Raw genomic sequence first — 21626 nt, 5'->3', positions numbered from 1 at the left:
CTTCACAAAGTGTTGGAATAATTGCATTTGGAATAATATTGTCTCTTCTGGGCACTCTTGATCAATAAAATGACTCACTAGAAGGAGAGTTCAGAGAAGAATGACAAAAATTATCAGGACAATGGAAGGAATGACTTGTGAAGATTAAAAGAACTAAATATGTATATTTTACTTAAATGACAACTGTATAAGAGCCAATAGCCTACAAATAGTTAAAAGGTGTTAAAACCAAGGAGGAGGAGACATTATTTAGGAAAGATACATAACTAGGAATAATGGGGTAAAACAAACAGGATGAATTGTATAAATATACTTAATATTCCAGTAGTGTGTACTTCTACTAAGCTGCTGTAGTACAAGTAATTATCCAAAAATCTCAAAGCATTTACAAAAAATAAAGCAAGTCAGACCTTACACTCTGGCAAGAAAGGGAACCATTAACTTATTTCACAGATGAGGAAACTGAAGCACACACAGGGGTAAAAGAGCACTGGAAGATTTTTTTTTTTTCAAAAATATTTTTAACCTTTTCTAAAACAAATTATTTTTTTAAGAGTGTTAAGAGGTCAGTAGTCTGTAGTAATAGATTTTAACCATTTGGCACTCACTACCAACTTGAATAAAGAAAATGGGCTAATCAACTGCTCTTTTAGGGTTCCACACAACACAAAATGCAAAACATGCTGCCAAGATTTCAGTAAATTGGTTTCATTTGGTTTTAAAAATTCATGGAAACATTTCTATTAGTCTTAGGTTTTGCAAAACGTAATCTCTACAAAAAACAAAATGCTTTTTTGCCTTTTGTCACTCAGGAAAATCTATTCTCATAACTCCAAGTCCTATACTGTAATCGTTAGTCAATAATTCCTCTGTGAATAAACAGAGACAGACTCCAGATTCAGCAATCTGAATGGAGAATCCATCAGGAGAGAAAGGTGTCGTTATCCATTCAAGGACAAGAAGGTGAAAGGCATTAACTCCCCATTAATAAATACAATGTTGCTTTTGATCTTCCGATCCCATAGGTTTTCCCCAATAAACCCTTAGCATACGCATACTGAGTTGGGAGAGGAGTGGTTTCTCAAGCAGTGCTTCAGGAACAGAACTGCAGGAGTATTTGCAATGAAGAGCATAATCTCAATAGGCATCCCTAAATGTTTTAAATTTAGTGCAGATACACAACAAGGAGGATGAAGGAAAGGAAAAGAAGGAGAAGGAAAAAGAAAACAAGGTGAGTGAGGCAGAGTTGAGAAAAAAACACAGAAAATAAAATGTGTTGAACAGAAGGCACTCTTAATTTAAACAGAAAAACACTGAAAACAAAAAACTGATTGAAATCACCTGTAACCACAATATTTCACAAATGTATTCTGTGACATCCAGGGCAATTTCTGGCAATATCTGTGAAAAACCTTACTGAATTAAGTTCAAGTAGCTTTGGAGTCCATTGTATAAAAAATGGAAAGTTTATGTATCAAGGAATTGTATTTGACTTCCACTGGGGAAGACATGACCAAGGTAAACACTGGGAAGTGTTATGAGCTTCAAAGGAACACCTGAAACAATGTGACATACAAGACCATACTTATGGAATTAAGTTAAGTGGGTTTCCTGGGACATCTCTGGGGAGGAGTAAGCAAAAGCATAGCCAGAGGGGAAGGACACAGGTCAGCCTTTTGAACCTTCAGCTTGAGGAGATCTTTGTCTGCCGATCACCTGTTTCATGGGGAAAATATCAAAGGCCCAAACTGCACAAACAAAACAACGCACAGTTCATGAGTGTTCTTCTGAACAGGTGTTATAAACTTGTGACCTCAAAAACAAAACAAAAGCACTGCAACACCCCACTTGGTGGGGTTTGAAGGACTGAATCCTACCAGAGCCCTTGTTTGGGTTTGGATGATCTCTGGTAAGCTTACTAGCATGCGTGTAGGCTCATTGATTGTTTTAATATGTTTTCTCTAATACTTTCACCTTAAAAATAAATGTCCTTGCTTAGGCCTGGTCCACTCTAAACAGTTAAACAGATTTTAACAGCGTTAAATGGATTTAACGCTGTACCCGTCCACACTACAATGCACTTTATATCGATTTAAAGGGCTCTTTAAATCGATTTCTGTACTCCTCCCCGACGAGAGGAGTAACGCTAAAATTGATATTAACATATCGATTTAGGGTTAGTGTGGCCGCAAATCGAAGTTATTGGCCTCCGGGCGGTATCCCACAGTGCACCACTGTGACCGCTCTGGACAGGAATCTGAACTCTAATGCACTGGCCAGGTATACAGGAAAAGCCCCATGAACTTTTGAATTGCATTTCCTGTTGGCCAGCATGGAGCTCTTATCAGCACAGGTGACCACGCAGAGCTCATCAGCACAGGTAACAATGCAGTCTCCTGAGAATAGAAAAAGAGCTCCAGCGTGGACCGCACGAGAGGTACTGGATCTGATCGCTATATGGGGAGAGGATTCAGTGCTAACAGAACTCCGTTCCAAAAGACGAAATGAAAAAACTTTTGAAAAAATTTCCAGGACCATGATAGAGAGAGGCCACAGCAGGGACTCAGTGCAGTGCAGAGTGAAAGTGAAGAAGCTCAGACAAGCCAACCAGAAAACCAAAGCAGCAAAGGGAAGATCAGGGTCAGAGCCAAAAACATGCCGCTTCTACGCTGAGCTGCATGCAATTTTAGGGGGCTGTGCCACCACTACCCCCCCCGTCCGTGGACTCCGAGGTGGGGGTAATAATCTCACCCATGGATGAGGATTCAGCGGAGGGTGAAGATGAGGAAGAGCCTGCAGAGAGCACACAGCACTCCGTTCTCCCCAGCAGCCAGGAGCTTTTTGTGACCCAGACAGAATTACCCTCCCACCCCTCCCAAGCCACTAGCCCAGACACTGAAGCTATGGAAGCGACCTCTGGTGAGTGTACCTTTGTAAATATAAAACATGGTTTAAAAGCAAGCGTTTTTTTAATGATTGATTTGCCATGAGGGGTCTGGATGCATTAGCAGCCAGTAAAGTTACTGGAAAAGTTTGTTAACATGTCTGGGGATGGAGCGGAAATCCTCCAGGGACAGCTCCATGAAGCGCTCCGGGAGGTACTCCAAAAGCCTTTGCAGAAGGTTTCTGGGCAAGGTAGCCTTGTTCCGTCCACCATGGTAGGACACTTTACCACACCATGCATGTAGCAAGTAATCGGGTATCATTGCATGACAAAGCCTAGCTGCGTATGGTCCCGGTGACTGCAGGCATTCAAGAAACATCCATTCTTTATCTCACTCTGTTATCCTCAGCAGAGTGATATCGTTCACGGTAACCTGGTTGAAATTAAGGAATTTAAGTAAGGGGACAGAGAGATGGGGCAGGGGAGGAAGGATAGCGCTGAGCTTTTTAGCGTTTGGCCAGCAGGAATCTTCCCAGCTACCAGCCATGCGATGGGGGTGAGGGGGAGAAAGGTTGGTGATTAGCAGTGATCTTCCATGATACCAGCCATGCGGTGGGGGGAGGGGTAAAGCAATTCTAGAGAATTGGATTGGGGGGGGAGGGGTTGGCGTCTGCTGCTCCTTGTTAACAGGAAAGAAGCAGCAAAGGTAGAAGGTATGCCTTACCATGACAGCATGCAAGCTGAATTGTGATGCCCAGACCTGCGTCTGTGTTGATCTGTTACACCACAGCCACAGGCACTCAATGTTAAAAGATTCCAAATGAGACCTTGTAGTGAAATCACATGTGCTATGTAAGGTGAATAGTGTTGTTCACTGTGAAAGAGTATAACCATTGTTCTGTAAAATGTATCTTTTATAATCCTTCTCTCCCCATTTTCCCCCACTCATGCAGCTGCACATTTTTCAAGCCTCCTTACTCCATCCCCAAGGATAGCTCAGATAAGGCGGAGGAAGAAAAGGACGCGAGATGAAATGTTCTCAGAAATCATGGAAGTAACCCGCAATGAAAGAGCTCATCTGAGGGAGTGGAAGGACGTGGTAGCAAAGTACAGGAAAGATGCCAGTGAATGTGAGGATAGGAGAGACGCTCGAGAGGTGGCGGCAGGAAGGTCAGCGGTGGCGGGATGCAACGCTGGAGCTGCTGCATGATCAAACTGACATCCTCTGACGTCTGGTGGATCTTCAGGAGGAGCAGCGGGGTCACAGAGTGCCGCTGCAGCCCATGTTTAACCACCCTCATTGCTCACCATGTTCCATGTCTTCCTCACCCAGAAATGTAAGAACGCGTGGGGGAAGGCTTTGTGCACCAGCCCACTCCACCCCCGTGGACAGTCCAACCAAAAGGCTGTCATTACATTGAAATGTGCTTAATGGCCTTTTCCTTCCCTCCTATCCTCCTCTCAAACCACTCCCGGGATACCTTGTTAATTCTCTTCCTCTTTTTATAATTACATGCTTTTTAAACTAAGGGGGAGTGTGGGCTGCTTACAGGGAATGACTTTCAAGAAAGAATACATGCTTTTTAAACGATAGTGACTTTATTTCCATAAGCAAGCTGTAATCAAATGGGGAGGGTGGGTTGCTTACAGGAGGAGTCAATAAAGGGCGGGAAGTTCATGAAGGGGAAACAAACAGCAGTCATACCGTACCCTGGCCCGTGATGAAACTCGTTTTCAAGACTTCTCTGATGCGCACCACTTCCTGGTGAGCTCTTCTAATCACCCTGGTGTCTGGCTGCGCGTAATCAGCGACCAGGTGATTTGCCTCAGCCTCCCACCCCGCCATAAAGGTCTCCCGCTTACTCTTACAGAGATTGTGGAGCACACAGCAAGCAGCAATAACAAAGGGGACATTGGTTTGGCTGAGGTCTGAGCGAGCGAGTAACGTTCGCCAGCGAGCCTTTAAACGGCCAAATAAACATTCTACCACCATCCTGCACTTGCTCAGCCTGTAGTTGAACAGCTCCTGACCGCTGTCCAGGCTGCCTGTGTATGGCTTCATGACCCATGGCATCAAGGGGTAGACTGGGTCACCCAGGATAACGACAGGCATTTCAACATTCCCAACTGTTATTTTCTGGTCCGGAAAGTAAGTCCCTTGCTGCAGCCGTTTAAACAGAACTGTGCTTCTGAAGACGCGAGCGTCATGAACCCTTCCTGGCCATCCAACGTGGATGTTGGTGAAACGACCCTTGTGATCCACCAGTGCTTGCAGCACCACTGAAAAGTACCCCTCGTGGTTTATGTACTGGGTGCCCTGGTGCCAAGTTAGGGATATGGGTTCCATCTATCGCCCCCACACAGTTAGGGAATCCCATTGCAGTAAAGCCATCCACTATGACCTGCACGTTTCCCAGAGTCACAACATTTCGTAGCAGCAGCTTAATGATTGCTTTGGCTACTTGCATCACAGCAGCCCCCACAGTAGATTTTCCCACTCCAAATTGATTCCTGACTGACCGGTAGTTGTCTGGCATTGCAAGCTTCCAGAGGGCTATTGCCAATCGCTTCTCCACTGTGAGGGCTGCTCTCGTCTTGGTATTATGGCGTTTCAGGGCAGGGGAAAGCAAGTCACAAAGTTCAAAGAAAGTGCTCTTACGCATGCGAAAGTTTCGCAGCCACTGCGAATCGTCCCACACCTGCAAAACTATGCGGTCCCACCAGTCTGTGCTTGTTTTCCGGGCCCAAAATCGGCGTTCAATGGGTAAAACCTCCCCCATTACCAGCAGGAGCTCCAAAGCGCGGGGACCCGTGGTTAGGGAGAAATCAGTGTCCATGTCCTCATCACTCTCGTCGCCATGCTGCCGTAGCTGCCTCCTCCTCACCTGCCTTTGCAGTTCATGGTTCACCATAGACTGCACGAGAATGCGTGAGGTGTTTACAACGTCCACAATTGCGCTATTGATCTGAGCAGGGTCCATGCTTGCTGTGCTATGGCATTTGCTTTCAGTTCACCCAGGAAAAAAGGCGCAAAATGGTTGTCTGCTGCTTTCAGGAAGGGAGGGGTGAGGCTGTACCCAGAACCACCCGCGACAATGATTTTTGCCCCATCAGGCACTGGGATCTCAACCCAGAATTCCAAGGGGCAGGGGAGACTGCGGGAACTGTGGGATAGCTACGGAATAGCTACCCACAGTGCAACGCTCCGGAAATCGATGCTAGCCTCGGACCATGGACACACACCGCCGAATTAATGTGCCTAGCATGGACGTGTGCAATCGACTTTATAACATCTGTTTTATAAAACTGGTTTAAGTTAATTCGAAATTACCCTGTAGTGTAGACGTACCCTTAGAAAGGGCTGTGTGGTAACTTTTAACTGTGGGCAATCACACAGTTTATAGCCTCTAAGGAGAATGCAAAGCAGGCCTGCTTATGCAGTCTGACTCTCTGGGAAATTCACAGTGTAGATAGGGAACTGTGGAGCCTGGAAAATCCCCAGGAAGGAGGGAGAGAGATGAAGGCCTCCACCCAAGAGAGGTCAAGAGTTTCAGATCTCAGAGATAAATTTCAAAATGAAACTTTTTAACTACTATTGTTAAAAGTTACATGTAGAAGTACTATAAAACCAAGGTCTGAGAAGAAAACATTAATTTTTAGTGTATTTCATGCATTTGTGAACACTTTGCAAATACAGTAAAGCCTCAGAGTTATGAACACCTCTGAACAAAATGTTATGATTGTTCTTTCAAAAGTTTACAACTGAACATTGACTTAATACACGCTTTGAAACTTTACTGTGCAGAAGAAAAATACTGCTTTCCCTTTATTTTGTTTAGTAATTTACATGTAACAGTACCGTACTGCATTTGTGTTTTTGTTTGTTTGTTTTTGGTTTCTGCTGCTGCCTGATTGTGAACTTCCAGTTCCAAATGAAGTGTGTGGTTGACTGGTCAGTTCGTAACTCTGGCGTTCATAACTGTGAGGTTCTACTGTAGTCAGTTTTTCTGGTACAATCAATGGATCTGTTTCCCCTATTGTCTGGATGGTCTTTCATACAGTAGTAGGGGAAAGAAAAACACTTTTAACATTAAAAAAAGATGACTGTAAAACCACAGACATTTAAAGGAGAACTCAAGGGCAGATGCAGAACCTGAAACTACTTTTAACTACTTTTTTAAATAGACTAAATTTTAAGTTGATGTTATCCCTTAAAGCAAAAACTGATTAAATCTGCTCTATTCACAGTATCTCAAAAATCTAACTACAATATAAAGTCACTCAACAAGAGCATATTTAAAACTAACAGCCTGAAGTGACTGAGAAGCACATACATTAAGTTAACACCTCTCTAACACCTAGCAGGTCAAAAGGAAAATAGGAAAGCTTCAGTTATAAGAAGAACTTAGCAGGGTTTTTTTTTTTTTTACCTCTCCAATGCAATTCTCACTTACGAGACTAAGGTTACGTCTACACTAGCACTTTTGTTAGAATAACTTATGTCACTTAGGGATGTGGAAAAAAACCCACACCCCTGAGTGACACGAGTTACACTGACAGATGCACCCGTGTGGACAGCGCTTTTTCACCGGGAGACACTCTCCCACTAACATAGCTACCGCCACTCGCTGGGGTGTAGTTTAATTATGTCAACTGGAGAACTCTCTCTCATCAACATAAAGTGGCTACATGAAAAATCTTACAGTAGCACAGCTGCACGGGAAAATCGTGCAGCTGTAAGCGCTCTACTGTAGACATGGCATAACTAATTTTGTATGGGGTGAGAGGAATTGTCCCCATACGTAAATTCTAATTGTCTTCCATATTTTGGAAAAGGTGGCGTGACTTCATTTCCTGGATTGTAAATCACATGGTTAATAAGCCTGAAAGGGAAGGGGACAGGAGAGAGAAGAAAAGAAGTTCAGTTTCTACATTAGAATTTTATCTGAATTTCAAAGTAGTTATTAAACTGTAAACTGAAATTCAGATAGAACTGAGGTAAAAACAATGAACTGAGCTGACTGCTCAACTCTACTCTTTCAGAACATCAGTCTAATTTTAAGTAAAGATGGCAGTCTTGTGAATTAAGTGAAAACACACACAAAAACCCATCAAAGTCAGCAGCCTAGCATTCATGAACAAGTATATAATAAACTAGGGTTGTTTAAGAAGTAAAACATTGTGTCATACTTTCAAGGACAAGAGAGAAGTATTTTGTAACCTAACATTACAGTGAACAAAATCTTATTTTTTTGTTTTCAAAATTTACAGAAAGCATTTACAAAAAGCATCCACCACAGTCTTTAAACACAGAATAATACTCTGAAATTTTAACTAACCTGTTGACAAGTATTAACACTGGAAGACTGACTATTTACCACACTGGTTGCCATCTTCCCAATCCACCTGTGTGAGAGGCATGAGGAAAAAAGACAAGCCTCACATAGGGCTTGGCTACACTCGAAACTTCAAAGCGCTCTGAAGTTTGAGTGCGGTTGCAGAGCCAGTGCTGGGAGAGAGCTCTCCCAGCGCTGCACGTACTCCACCTCCTCATGGGGATTAGCTTGCAGCGCTGGGAGCGCGGCACTGTTTACACTGGTGCTTTACAGAGCTGTATCTTGCAGCACTCGGGGGGTGTTTTTTCACACCCCTGAGTGAGAAAGTTGCAGTGCTGTAAAGCGCCAATGTAGCCAAGGCCTCAGAGACCAGCTACAGTGGACTAGCAGTAAACCCAAGTGCCACAGCACAAGACCATGCACCAATGACACCCTGGCTAGCCCCCAGCCCGCAATCATTAAATTAATTGTGGTAAACAGATCTTCCAGAAGAACAGATATTTATAATATTTTAATGACAACTGATTCAAAACCAGTTCTGTCCAGCAACCACAGTAATTGTTATCCATAATCCAATCTCTATACCAAGAGGGCAGTTAGATTCATGTGTTTATCACTTCAAAAGCATTAACAAAAGATTAAAAATAGATATTTGAAATATATTTTTAATAATGTAATCACAATATGATCTTATAGCCTGTAAAATTACCGTATATACTTGGCCTGCCTCGGCTACGGTGGGAAGGGATGGGATGGGATGGGGTCATGTTGGTGGTGGTCACAAGGGTTACTCCCCTGACCCCCAGCTTCTCCTTCCCCCCTCCTAAATTTCCCCACCAGGTGCTGTCACAGCCCATCAGGGTAAACCGTTGGCTTGCCAGGACACTTTGTTTACTTAGGTTTACCTCTATGCCTGCAGACACTCCAGGTAAACAAACAGTCTCAGCCGACAGCGGCTTATCCTGACAGCCCTGGAGCCAAAGTTTGCCGACCCCTGAATTATAGGATCGGCTTATGAGTCATAAAAAATTTCCATTTTTTACTTATCCATCTTGCGGGGGTCAGCTTATAAATGAACCAGCTTATGATTGAGTATATACGGTAACTTGGTCAGAAAACTAATGTTCAACATATTGAAAAGAAACATATTCCAAAGTAAGTGATACTAGAACAACGAAAGATCAAGTGATGATGTTCTCCTCTTGGCTGTAACTATCCAACTATAATTCTACACTTTTCTACACAAACGTTCAGTTACTATAAGAAACTATTTGGCAGTAAATTACTTCAAAACTGTAAGACACTTGCCTAAAAAAAAAAATCCTTTATCACAATCATCTGTATCCACGTTAACAACATTGCTGATTCTGATTGCCCCTGTATTCTTTGTTTTCATGTTTTTATATAAATATTAGGTTGCATAGTAAATACTTCAAAAGCGAAAACCCTTTGACTACTGCAGCCACTCTCCTAAACATTCATTTAGCTGGCAGTAAGGGAAGTAACAGTATTCTAAGAGTTACTTTGTCTAGTATAATATCTCCATCACAATCATATTTACTGATCCTGCCTGAATTAATAGCTATAAAATCAATAATCACCACCTTGATAATATAACTGAACTGGGACAAGGAGTAAGAATACTAGTTTAATTACAGGCCAGATAAATTTAACACACAGCCACTGTTCTACTGCATTTTGGATATGCCAATTTCCTCAACTATTCAGAAGAATAACCAAATACAAAAACATATTTGTTTTGCTGTCAGTTCTCTGTTCATGTTTTTTTTTAAAGTGAATTCAGTGCTGGTTGAAGGTGCCATGTTAACATTTAGAGACTCAAATTCTCCATTTAACGATAGGAGAGATACAGCACAGGAAGCAGCTGTAATATGTTATTATTTATTATTTGTATTACCAAAGCACTTAGTGAATTCTGATCACACCCTTCCAGCATACTTCAATCTTGCCCCAGAAACAATACATCTGAGTCAGAGGGCTCCTCAGTTTCCACGCCAAGGCAACCAGTGTCTTCTCTTTTACTAACAAGCATGTCCATGGTGATGGTTTTCAGATGTGGACAATTGTACACTTCCAAAGGGCTATCAGATAACATTCTTTCACTAATAACATGAGCTAATTGCACATCAGTCCCATTCTTACTATCAGTCTCAAGGGAAAACTGAATGAGAAGAGGTCTATAGAACGAATTGCCCTCTGATCTTCACAGGAGAGGGCCTTTCAAGTTAGCACGGTGTGGAGAAGCTTGTAATACTGATGCTGTACCAGTGCTGTGGTACAGACATGGATTTCAGCCACCAAGGCTGTCAACAAAGCTTATTTCAGACACAACTAATTCAATATATATATAATTAAAAATCATTTTAAAGTTTAAAGAAGGGAATAAGACTTGGGTTCTATACTCAGGCTACCAGCACCACTGCTGTAATTGTCTTCATACAACTGTGTTTTTAAAGGGCTCACATTTAAACTTTTGAAAGGCAGAGTTTAAATTTCAGGAATTTAATAAATGAACATTTCATACCTTGACTCCTTAAAAATGTATTACAGAAGTAGGTCAAGTCACTGAATTACAACGTACAGTTGCTGTCAGAAGTACACAAATTGTTGACTAACTGAGAATCATTTGGGTTCCTGGAATGGACTTCTCAGTCCACCTTAATTATATATTCTCAGATATAGGAGTTAACCAGCATAATACAGACTAAAGTAAGGCATTCATTTTCAACATCAAAATCAAAAAGTTCAAATATGAGACATGAAAGAGGATATTTACATTAGCTCTTACACAGTAGTAAGTTACAAGAATGAGTGACCTTGTGGGTCATTCATCTCAACAGAAGAGATTTTAACAGCCTATAAGAAATCAAAGAAGATACCTGTACTAAACACAATAAAAAGTCACACTATACAGACAAGATGAAAACCCAATTCATTCCAACAGCTTTACAGTTAATGACTATTAGCCTATATGAAATTACTAAACCTACTACATACTATCAATAGTAAAACCAGGGTATGTGGGAAAAATGTTACTACACACCCACACAAAATCTTGAAGGGAAAGGGGACAAATGAATTAACGGTTACTAAACAGGAAATTCTAATATTCAAGTCAAGATATAGAGTCTGATTCGCCTCTCATTTACATCAGTTTTACATTGTTTAGATTTTATTATTTCAGTGGACTTCATCATCTACACAAGTGTAAGTGAGAAAAGAATAAAGCCCAGTCTATTCTAGATCATAGCACATCAGACAGAAGTAATGAATTCAGGAGCATCAAAAAAGATTAACGAAAGATTAAGCTAACAACACACTCCTATTCATTTTACGTATTATGTAATTTAATATTTATGTTGCAGTAGTGTATTGAGGCTCCATTGTGCCAGGTACTGCACACACAAAGAGCAAAAAGATAGTAATCCAAGCTACAGTAGCATATAAGGAAAAAATATTCCAGAAGACACGCATTAAGTTAGCTAAGATTTATTGAAAGAGATAAAGACAACTTTCCTCAGGGAAAATGGAGCACTAAGGAGTCAGAAGTGATGAAGTAAAGAGTATTTACCACTGTCTGCTCAAGGTAGACTTGAACACAAAGCATATACTTTGTCCATAGCCTCAAATCAGCAGGGTTTATGAAATTATTTTAATTTATATTATCAGATATTAAGTTTAAGTTAGATACAGTAAATGTAATGTTTTATATTACACTTTGGAAGAAAGCTGTAACCTGTTATTTCCTGTAATGGTAAACTATTTTTCTCTTTCCTCCTCTGCAAAATGGAGGCCCCTACCTGGATTACCATTCATTGTTCTGTCACAGAAGAATAGTAGTATATCTGTACAGCTCCTAGCACTATCAGTCCTAATCTTCTTGATGCCTTTGGTTCCTACAATAATAAATTATACTGCATACTGCTTTAGCACCACAATTTATTTTCCTCCTCTGGGCACTGTGGATCAATTACATTACAATTGGTATCAAATATGTCATGTTTTTGACAAACCTATGCAATGAAAAAAAACAGGAAAAAAAAACCTGCTCACATGAATTTACTCCAAGATGTCTCTTTAAGGCTTTTTTATGTAAGGTGTTCACATTCTACACCTAACATAAGAATGGCCATATGAGGCCAGACCAAGCCACCATCTAGCCCACTATCCTGATTTCTGACAGTGGCCAATGCCAGGTGCTTCAGAGGGAATGAACAGAACTGGTGATCATCAAGTGATCCATCCCCTGTTGCCAGAAGCTGGGAATGGGTGCACAGAAGCTAGGGACACTATCCCTGCCCATCCTGGCTGACAGCCATTGGTCGGTCTATCCACCATGAATTTATCTAGAAACACAGCACCAACTTCACGAAGCCTGTTCCCAGCTCGATCCAACTTCCAACTTGTATTTCTCAACGTTTTAAATTACAATACATCAAAAAATCACTTTTGATTTAGAACTCAAATCCTGGCAATCACATATGCATATGTAAATCACAGTGGTGGGAAGTGCATTCCACCATTCAAAAGTAATAAATGGTTATTTTTCCAAAATGTAAAAGCAGCATGTTAAACTCAAGAATTTTGCCAATAAACATTTTAAAAAGAAGATCTTATTAAGTTAACATGCAAATACCCCACCTTTATCTGTAAATCTAAAGTGTTTCAAAAAAAGATTATCTAGCACTTCTACTACAAATATCTTAGACAGTACATCACTACCCCCTTGTGGATATGCATAAAAAAAAATCCTTATCTTGGATCTTCTGTTTTTCAACAACGTATTACATAGAACAATTTTGAGCTAAAGACTTGTATGCTTTAACTCTTTCCTTCATATGTAAAATATACTGTGTTTTTTTTCTAAAATAATTTCAAAAAGCGATTAAGTATGAAGTTAACTACTATTTGATGTTATCCACATAACTTTCAATCTCTTTTGGGGTATCCAATAGCAAAATTAAGTTGTCTTTGCATAAATCTACAATCTAAAAAATGCGACAATACAGAAATATTGTATTATTGAACACTTCTTTATTTTCTCTCAAAATATGATCTCTCTATATCAGAGGGTATAACTGTCATGTCTCTCTCTATGCCCAATATATTTCCCCTTCTACTCTATGGATTCACACTCTTTGCCCACTTCTTTTCATCACCCCCTATTGGCTTGCTCCAATAATAAAACAACAGAAGCTCTAAACCTGACAGGACAGACAATCCTTCCAAAGGACTGGAACTTTGACAGCATACCTTTTCACTACTGCCTTTCACAAAATAGTTAAACTGTTCCAATTCCTAAAAATGATGTTATCTATTTGGCATCCCCAAAAAACAGGTTATTTATCTTTCCTAATTAACCAAAAGAGAGACATATTTATTTGATTTCTATGTATTGACTTTACCATCATTTTTTAAACAGCGCTGGGGAGAAGCATGTAGCCTACTCCTCAGGGTGTGTAATCAGCATGCTCTCCTCTCAGGGCTTTACTCAGTAAAGGTCTATGCACGCAACTCATTATGCAAGTTACTGGAGGAGAATGTGCATTTTTGTTCTTAGTTGCTTGTGCTGGAAAGGAGAGTGCACATGACAATCTCCTGCTATGGAGTGAGGTGTATTAAGAACATATTAAAAGTTTAGAAAGGGTTCCTGCACCCCCAACTCAAGTGCATATGTGTACATAAGTAACAACATATACAGAGAATGTATATTCAGTACAGAGAACATATTCACCCTCTCAGCAATCATGTAGTCACTTTTAATTGCAGTACTTCTGGGGACAAGAACTGCAGCACTTCTGGTGTCCCTCCCCCCTAGGGGTGTGTGGGGGGGAGAATGTGCATGCACTTGCATAAGGGGAGATGCACCACTTTTCACATGGGAGGGTCCTCCTACAGTTGCTCTTTTCATTCCACCGGGTAACCTTCATCATTCAGTGAGAAAAGAGTGCATGATCTGCTGACTCCTCCCCATGGACTATACAACATAGGAACAGCATCTGCTTTCTACATCCCATGAGCGGCATACGCCCTGCCCCTTCTCACGAGGCGGACATAATTATTGCTATGAATATTATGATAGCTCCCAGATGTCCCAACTGGGAGCAGGGTCACATTATGAGAAGCAAAGCACAAATCAACAGTTGTCACTGCTCTAAAGGACTTGTAACTCATGACAGGAGTACACGTCCTGACCCATCCCCATATGGCGATCTGCTTTTTCCTCAAAATGTGTACATATGCCAAGACCATTTCTTTACATGCACAAATTCTAATTGGCCTGCCCTCCACATTGTGGAGAACTGACCACATCATACTTGGCCATCCCCTTGAGGGCTGAAATGCTATACTTTGCCTACAGAGGGGGTATAATGAGTGTGCACATACAATGTCAGTTGGTGGGATTGGAAGGAAAGTTCCTTCCAAATGCCACACCATTCCCATTAGCAGATACTACCAAGCACAAACATGCGCAGATTATTTAGTATTTATATTAGAGTAGCACCTTAATTAGGGCCTCACTGTGACCGATACCGAAGAGAGTAAAAACACAGTTCCCACCCCAAGGAGTACAATACAAGGTAAAACACAAGATGCAACACACAATGACAAGGATCAGGGAAGAGAAGGAGAAGAAAACAACAATAATAAAACGCATTAATATAAGCCAGTTATATGCATAAATAACTAGACTTGAATTGATTAATTTTAATAAATAGTTAAAACATAAATAAGTCCCTCACCCAAACAGGAGAGTGTTCATATGCATGACCTGTCCTTTGCCACAGGTGTGTGCACACAAAAGCATGCTCTGTTATTTGGCCCAAATGGAGGGCACACGTATGCCCAGCCCTTCCCCTGTACAGGGGTATGTACATGTGCACATTCTCTTTTGCACCCGAAACAGGAGCTGTGCCTGCCCTATCCTCCCCTTCCTACATGGGCCTCATATATATTGCCTGTCATCTTCTCACACAGGGCTGGGAGCAAATGTTGCTCTGCACTTCCCCCCACTGTGGGGTTAGGATGCCCAGCTCATCTTCCCCCATGGTGGTGGAACCTGAATCCCACACTTTTTCACATGGTGAAGTGAGGAAGTTCATTCTGTACGGCCATCCACTCCCTCATTGTGAAGTGGTATACATGTCCTGTCCAGGGCTGGTGAACACATGCTTTCCCAAGAATCTCTCCTCAGAGAAGAGGTTAGGGAATGTACATTATTATTGTTTATTAGACAAAGATTTCCCCCATCGTAGGGGAATAGGGGTGAGGATGCAGATGGGGTATCCACAGCCCATCCTCCTCGGCATGGTGAAGGGGTGGGGTGCCCCTGGCCGACCCCCCCATGGCACGGTGGGGAGGAGTGGAGGACGAGATGCCCTTGGCCGGCCCCCCCATGGCACGGTGGGGAGGAGTGGAGGATGGGATGCCCCTGGCCGGCCCCCCCCATGGCACGGTGGGGAGGAGTGGAGGATGGGATGCCCCTGGCCGGCCCCCCCCATGGCACGGAGGAGAGGAGTGGAGGATGGGATGCCCCTGGCCAGCCCCCCCCATGGCACAGAGGGGAGGAGTGGAGGTTGGGGTGCCCCTGGCCGGCCCCCCCCATGGCACAGAGGGGAGGAGTGAAGGTTGGGGTGCCCCTGGCCGGCCCCCCCATGGCACAGAGGGGAGGAGTGGAGGACAGGGTGCCCCTGGCTGGCCCCCCTAGAGTGACCAGATGTGCCAATTTTATAGGGACAGTCCCAATTTTTGGATCTTTTTCTTATATAGGCTCCAATTACCCCCCTGCCCCCTGTCCTAATTCTGCACGCTTGCTGTCTGGTCAGCCTAGACCCTCCCCCCACCCATGGAGCAGAGGGGAGGAGTGGGGGACAGGGTACCTGTGGGCACCCCCCCATGGAGCAGAGGGGAGGAGTGGGGGACGGGGTACCTGTGGGCACCCCCTCATGGAGCAGAGGGGAGGAGTGGGGGATGGGGTATCCGTGGGCACCCCCTCATGGAACAGAGCAGCTCAGGGTACCCATGGGTACACCCCCCCATGGAGCAGAGTGGAAAAGTGGGGGATGGGGTACCACAGACACCCCTCCATGGAGCGGAGGAGTGGGGGATGGGGTACCCGTGGGCACCTCCCACCCCCATGGAGCGGAGAGGAGGAGTGGGGGACGGGGTACCCGTAGCCACCCCCAATGGAGCAGAGAGGAGTGGGGGACGGGGTACCTGTGGGCACCTCCCACCCCCATGGAGCGGAGAGGAGGAGTGGGGGACGGGGTACCTGTAGCCACCCCCAATGGAGCGGAGAGGAGGAGTGGGGGACGGGGTACCCGTGGCCACCCCCCACCCCATGGAGCGGAGAGGAGGAGTGGGGGACGGGGTACCCGTGGCCACCCCCCACCCCCATGGAGTGGAGAGGAGAAGTGGGAAACGGGGTACCGGTGGCCACATCCAATGGAGCGGAAAGGAGGAGTGGGGGATGGGGTACCCGTGGCCACCCCCCACCCCAATGGAGCGGAGGGAAGGAGTGGGGGATGGGGTACCGGTGGCCACCCCCCACCCCAATGGAGCGGAGGGAAGGAGTGGGGGATGGGGTACCGGTGGCCACCCCTGACCCCAATGGAGCGGAAGAGAGGAATGGGGGGACGGGGTACCCGTGACCACCCCCCACCCCATGGAGCGGAAGAGAGGAATGGGGGGACGGGGTACCCGTGACCACCCCCCACCCCATGGAGCGGAGAGGAGGAGTGAGGGATGGGGTATCTGTGGCCACCCCCATGGAGCGGAGAGGAGAAGTGGGGAACGGGGTACCCGTGGCCACATCCAATGGAGCAGAAAGGAGGAGTGGGGGATGGGGTACCTGTGGCCACCCCCCACCCCAATGTAGTGGAGGGAAGGAGTGGGGGATGGGGTACCTGTGGCCACCCCCCACCTCAATGGAGCGGAGGAGAGGAATGAGGGGACGGGGTACCCGTGGCCACCCCCCATCTCAATGGAGTGGAGGGAAGGAGTGGGGGACGGGGTACCCGTGGCCACCCCCCATCTCAATGGAGCGGAGGAAAGGAGTGGGGGACGGGGTACCCGTGGCCACCCCCCATCTCAATGGAGCGGAGGGAAGGAGTGGGTGAACGGGGTACCCGTGGCCACCCCCCACCTCAATGGAGCGGAGGGAAGGAATGGGGGACGGGGTGCCCGTGGCCACCCCCCATCTCAATGGAGCGGAGGGAAGGAGTGGGGGAACGGGGTACCCGTGGCCACCCCCCATCTTAATGGAGTGGAGGGAAGGAATGGGGGATGGGGTACCCGTGGCCACCCCCCATGGAGCAGAGCAGAGGAGTGGGGGACGGGGTGCCCGTGGCCACCCCCCATCTCAATGGAGCGGAGGAAAGTAGTGGGGGACGGGGTGCCCGTGGCCGCCCCCCATGGAGCGGAGCAGAGGAGTGGGGGATGGGGTGCCCGTGGCCGCCCCCCATGGAGCGGAGCAGAGGAGTGGGGGATGGGGTGCCCGTGGCCGCCCCCCACCTCAATGGAGCGGAGGGAAGGAATGGGGGAACGGGGTACCCGTGGCCGCCCCCCATGGAGCGGAGGGAAGGAGTGGGGGATGGGGTGCCCGTGGCCACCCCCCATCTCAATGGAGCGGAGGGAAGGAGTGGGGGAACGGGGTACCCGTGGCCGCCCCCCATCTCAATGGAGCGGAGGGAAGGAGTGGGGGACAGGGTACCCGTGGCCGCCCCCCACCTCAATGGAGCGGAGGGAAGGAGTGGGGGATGGGGTGCCCGTGGCCGCCCCCCACCTCAATGGAGCGGAGGGAAGGAATGGGGGAACGGGGTACCCGTGGCCGCCCCCCATGGAGCGGAGCAGAGGAGTGGGGGATGGGGTGCCCGTGGCCGCCCCTCCCCCCATGGCGCAGGGGAGGCCCGGGGCCGGCCGGGTGCCCGCCGTGGGGTGCTCCCGGCCCGATGGCGGAGGTGGGGGACGTGGTGCCCTTCCCTCACCAGGCGCACAAGAGCCGGGTGTCCCCGAGACTCGCTCCCCTCACGGCAGAGGCCGGGGCGCTGCGCTGCGCTGCGCTGCCCCTCGGCGGGCTGGGGAGGCCGGTACCCTGCCCCGCCCCGCGGGGGCGCCCGTCGTGGCCGAACTGGGCCGCGCCCCCCTCCGCTCGGCACAGCCAAACTTTCTGGCGCGGGGCTGCGCGGCCGGCCGCGGCGCTGGGAGCCTGCCGGGCGGATGCGCCCCGGTCCCCGCCGGGCTGAGGGGACAGGCCCGGCCCCGCCGCGCTCTCACCTTCCGGCTTGTTTTCGGCAGCCATTTCCCCTCCGCGCGCCACATCCTCCTCCGCCTCCTCGCGACCGGGATCCAGGCGCGCGCCGCCGCCTCCTCCCGCTGCCGCCGCCGCCGGGCCGGCCACACCGCACACACCCCGGGCCGCCCATTGGGGGAGCCTACAAACTGACACTTCCTGCAGCCAATCACCGACAACAGGGCGCGGCCATGTCGCGAGAAAGGACCCTACTGACAGCCCGCAAAACCAATCAGTGAAGAGAAACACTGCACTGACACATTCTACAGCCACTCACCAGTCATAGGGCGGATCTGAACAGGTCAAAAAGGACATTAACTGACAGTTTCCATAACCAATCAAGCAGCGGAATCGTTTAATTGACTGCTCTATAAGCCAATCATAGGGAAAAAGAAGCGGGCGTTGACGGTGGACACAAAACCCTGACAGCTCTGCCAGCGAACGGAAAAAGAATAACGCTAAACTGACAGACTTTGTAGCCAATCAATGAGTCGAGAGAGGCGAGACTGGAAGAACTGTCCCTCGGCTTTCTGCTCTGTCTATTGGCTCCAACAGGCAGTCACCGCCTTCTCGTCGCGTAACCCTAAACAAAGGCCCTGATTGGCGAGTCCAAGAGGCGCGCTGAGGTGGAGGTATCTCTGTGCTCGCGGGCCTGGCCGCGCTGCTCCGGGCTGGCGGTTCGCAGCCCCCTGCGGAGCCCGGCCCTGCCTCCTGCTAGCGAGGCGGGCGGGCGGCGTAGAGCTCCAGCGCGCTCGGGCTCGCTTAGGGCCGCGCTGACGGAGGGGAGCGCGGCTCGCGGGGGCAGGGGGACGGGGACAAAATGGCTGCTGAGTGTGGCTGTTGGTAGGTGCGAGGCACCCTGGAAACGGGGGGTCCTGTCTTAGCGCTGCTGCCTGGAGAGCGCGGCGGGGCAGGTGGATCTGTTCTGAAAAGGGCAGGTCTGTGCGCAGCAGGCTAGCCAAGGCCTAGGCCGGCAAGGGGCCTGCAGCAGTCCTGGAGGCCAGGCCCGGCCCCTGCTCGAGGCAGGACTAAGTATTATCTAGACCAGCACTTTGCAAACTGGGGGGGGCAGGACCCCAGAGTGGGTTGTGACCCCATTTTGCAACCCCAGGTTTGGCCTTACACTTGTTGGGCTGCCCTGGTTGGTGGGACTCAGGTTATAGGCCCTGGGGCTTTGAATTTGCACACACAACCACAACCTGAGGCAGTGGGGCTTGGGCTTTGACCACCCCCGTACCCAACATGGTGAGACTCTGCTGAACTCAGCATTTGGTACCCCTCCTGGGGTTGTGTTGTAATCTTTGTTAAAAGTGGGTTGCAGTGACGTTTGAGAACCCCTGCTCTAGACCATCTTTGACAAGTGTTTGTCTAACCTGCTCTTAAAAACCTCCAATGATGGAAATCCATAACCTCCCTAGACAATTTATTCCAGTGCTTAACCACCTTGAAGGTTAGGAAGTTTTTCCTAATGTCCAACCTAAGTCTCCCTGGCTGCAATTTAAGCCCATTGCTTCTTGTCTTATCCTCACAGGTTAGGGAGAATAATTCCCCAACCCCTTCTCCTTATAACAACCTTTTATGTACTTGAAATCTGTTAGTATCAAACCTAATTTTTTCATAGGTTATGTTTTCTAGATCTTTAATCATTTTTATCCCTTTTCTCAACTTTCTCTGATTTGTCCACCTTTCCTGAAATGTGACACCTGGAACTGCACACTACTCTGGTTGAGGCCTAATCAGCACAGAGTAGAGCAGAAGAATTGCTTCTCTTGTCTTGCTGACAGCACTCCTGCTAATACATCCCAGAATGATGTTTGCCTTTTTTGCAGCAAGAATACGATAATGCCACTATATAAATCCATGATATGCCCACACCTGGAATATCACTGCAGTTCTGGTTACCCTGTCTCTAAAAGGATATAGTGGAACTGGAAAAGATACAGAGAAGGGTAACACAGATGTTTAAAGGTATGGAGCAGCTTCCACATGAAGAGAGATTAAGAAGATCGGAGATGTTCAGCTTGTAAAGGAGATGAGTAAAGTGGGAATAGGATGAAGGTATATAAAATTGTGATGTGGAAAAAGTGAACAGATAAGTGATATTTACCCTTCCCCCCAATACAAAAACCTGGGACTACCTGATAGAAATTAATAAGCAACAGGTTTAATACAAATAAGAAAAAGTCGTTTTGTACAAAACTAACCTGTTGAACTTATTGTCAGTGGTTGTTATGAAGGCCAGAAGTATAACTGGGTTTAAAAAAAAAAAAACTAGATAAGTTCATGGAGGATTGGTCCATCAGTGGCCATTAGCATTGATAGTCAAGGGCACAATCCCATTCTCAAGGCCACCCTAAACCTATACAGATGCTCCCCAATTTATGCAATCGTTCCATTCCAGAAAGCCTTGTATAACTCAAATTTTGCATAAGTTGGAAACCTATACCTGTACATTACGCACTAATTTCCGCAACTCAAAAATCCTATTTCTGGCTTACGGAACTTTTCCCTCAAATGCGAATTTGCGTAAATTGGGGCTTACGTAACCTGGGAACAGGAGTGGAACACAAGCATGGATCACTCCACAATTTCTCTCTTCTGTATAGTCTCCATAAAGCTCTGGTATAGGTGACTGTCAGAAACAGGATACTGGGCTAGATACACCATTGTCTGACCCATGACCGCAGTCTCTTATGTTCTTACGTTAATCATATACTGTTTTTCCACAGGACACTGCCTCAGTCAGTGCACAGGGTGAACAGTGCTTTCTGAATGGGAGTTGGTCAGTATTCATTTTCATTCACCAGCATTCAGCGCGTGGCCCTTGCCTAATTTACTGCAATTAAACCCTGCATCGCTTATAGGATTATTATTTTCCTCCTGAGCTTTTCTCGTCATGGACGCTTATCTGCATTGTAGCTTAGTGCTTCACACATAAATTACTTTATCTTTACTAAACATCTCAGAGGTAAGTTCTCTGCTTTACAGATGGAGAACTGATGCACATCCCTTTTATGGCCCAACCTGTAAAGGATGTGCTGTATTTTTGGGTGCTGAATTTGAGAAATCTAGGGCTTTTTTTTCTTTTCTTTTT

The 21626-nt window shown here is 46.4% G+C and overlaps 1 protein-coding gene across 9 annotated transcripts in view; it reads right to left on the bottom strand.

Annotated features, from left to right (window-relative positions):
- The window catches only part of CAMTA1 (calmodulin binding transcription activator 1), an 865798-nt gene extending 847175 nt beyond the window's left edge, over positions 1-18623 (bottom strand). For all 9 annotated transcript variants that reach the window (XM_030537782.1, XM_030537785.1, XM_030537786.1 and 6 more), the window contains exon 1: positions 18517-18623. In XM_030537782.1, the coding sequence (XP_030393642.1) occupies positions 18517-18541 (25 nt within the window). In that variant the 5' untranslated portion in view covers positions 18542-18623. The remainder of the gene's footprint in view (positions 1-18516) is intronic.
- Positions 18624-21626: the final 3003 nt, after the last annotated feature.

The sequence above is a fragment of the Gopherus evgoodei genome, chromosome 18 (genome assembly GCF_007399415.2).
Source record: "Gopherus evgoodei ecotype Sinaloan lineage chromosome 18, rGopEvg1_v1.p, whole genome shotgun sequence".
Taxonomy (NCBI): Eukaryota; Metazoa; Chordata; order Testudines; family Testudinidae; genus Gopherus; species Gopherus evgoodei.
The sequence above is the reverse complement of the archived record's forward strand: the minus strand, read 5'-3'. Positions and strand labels throughout refer to the sequence as shown.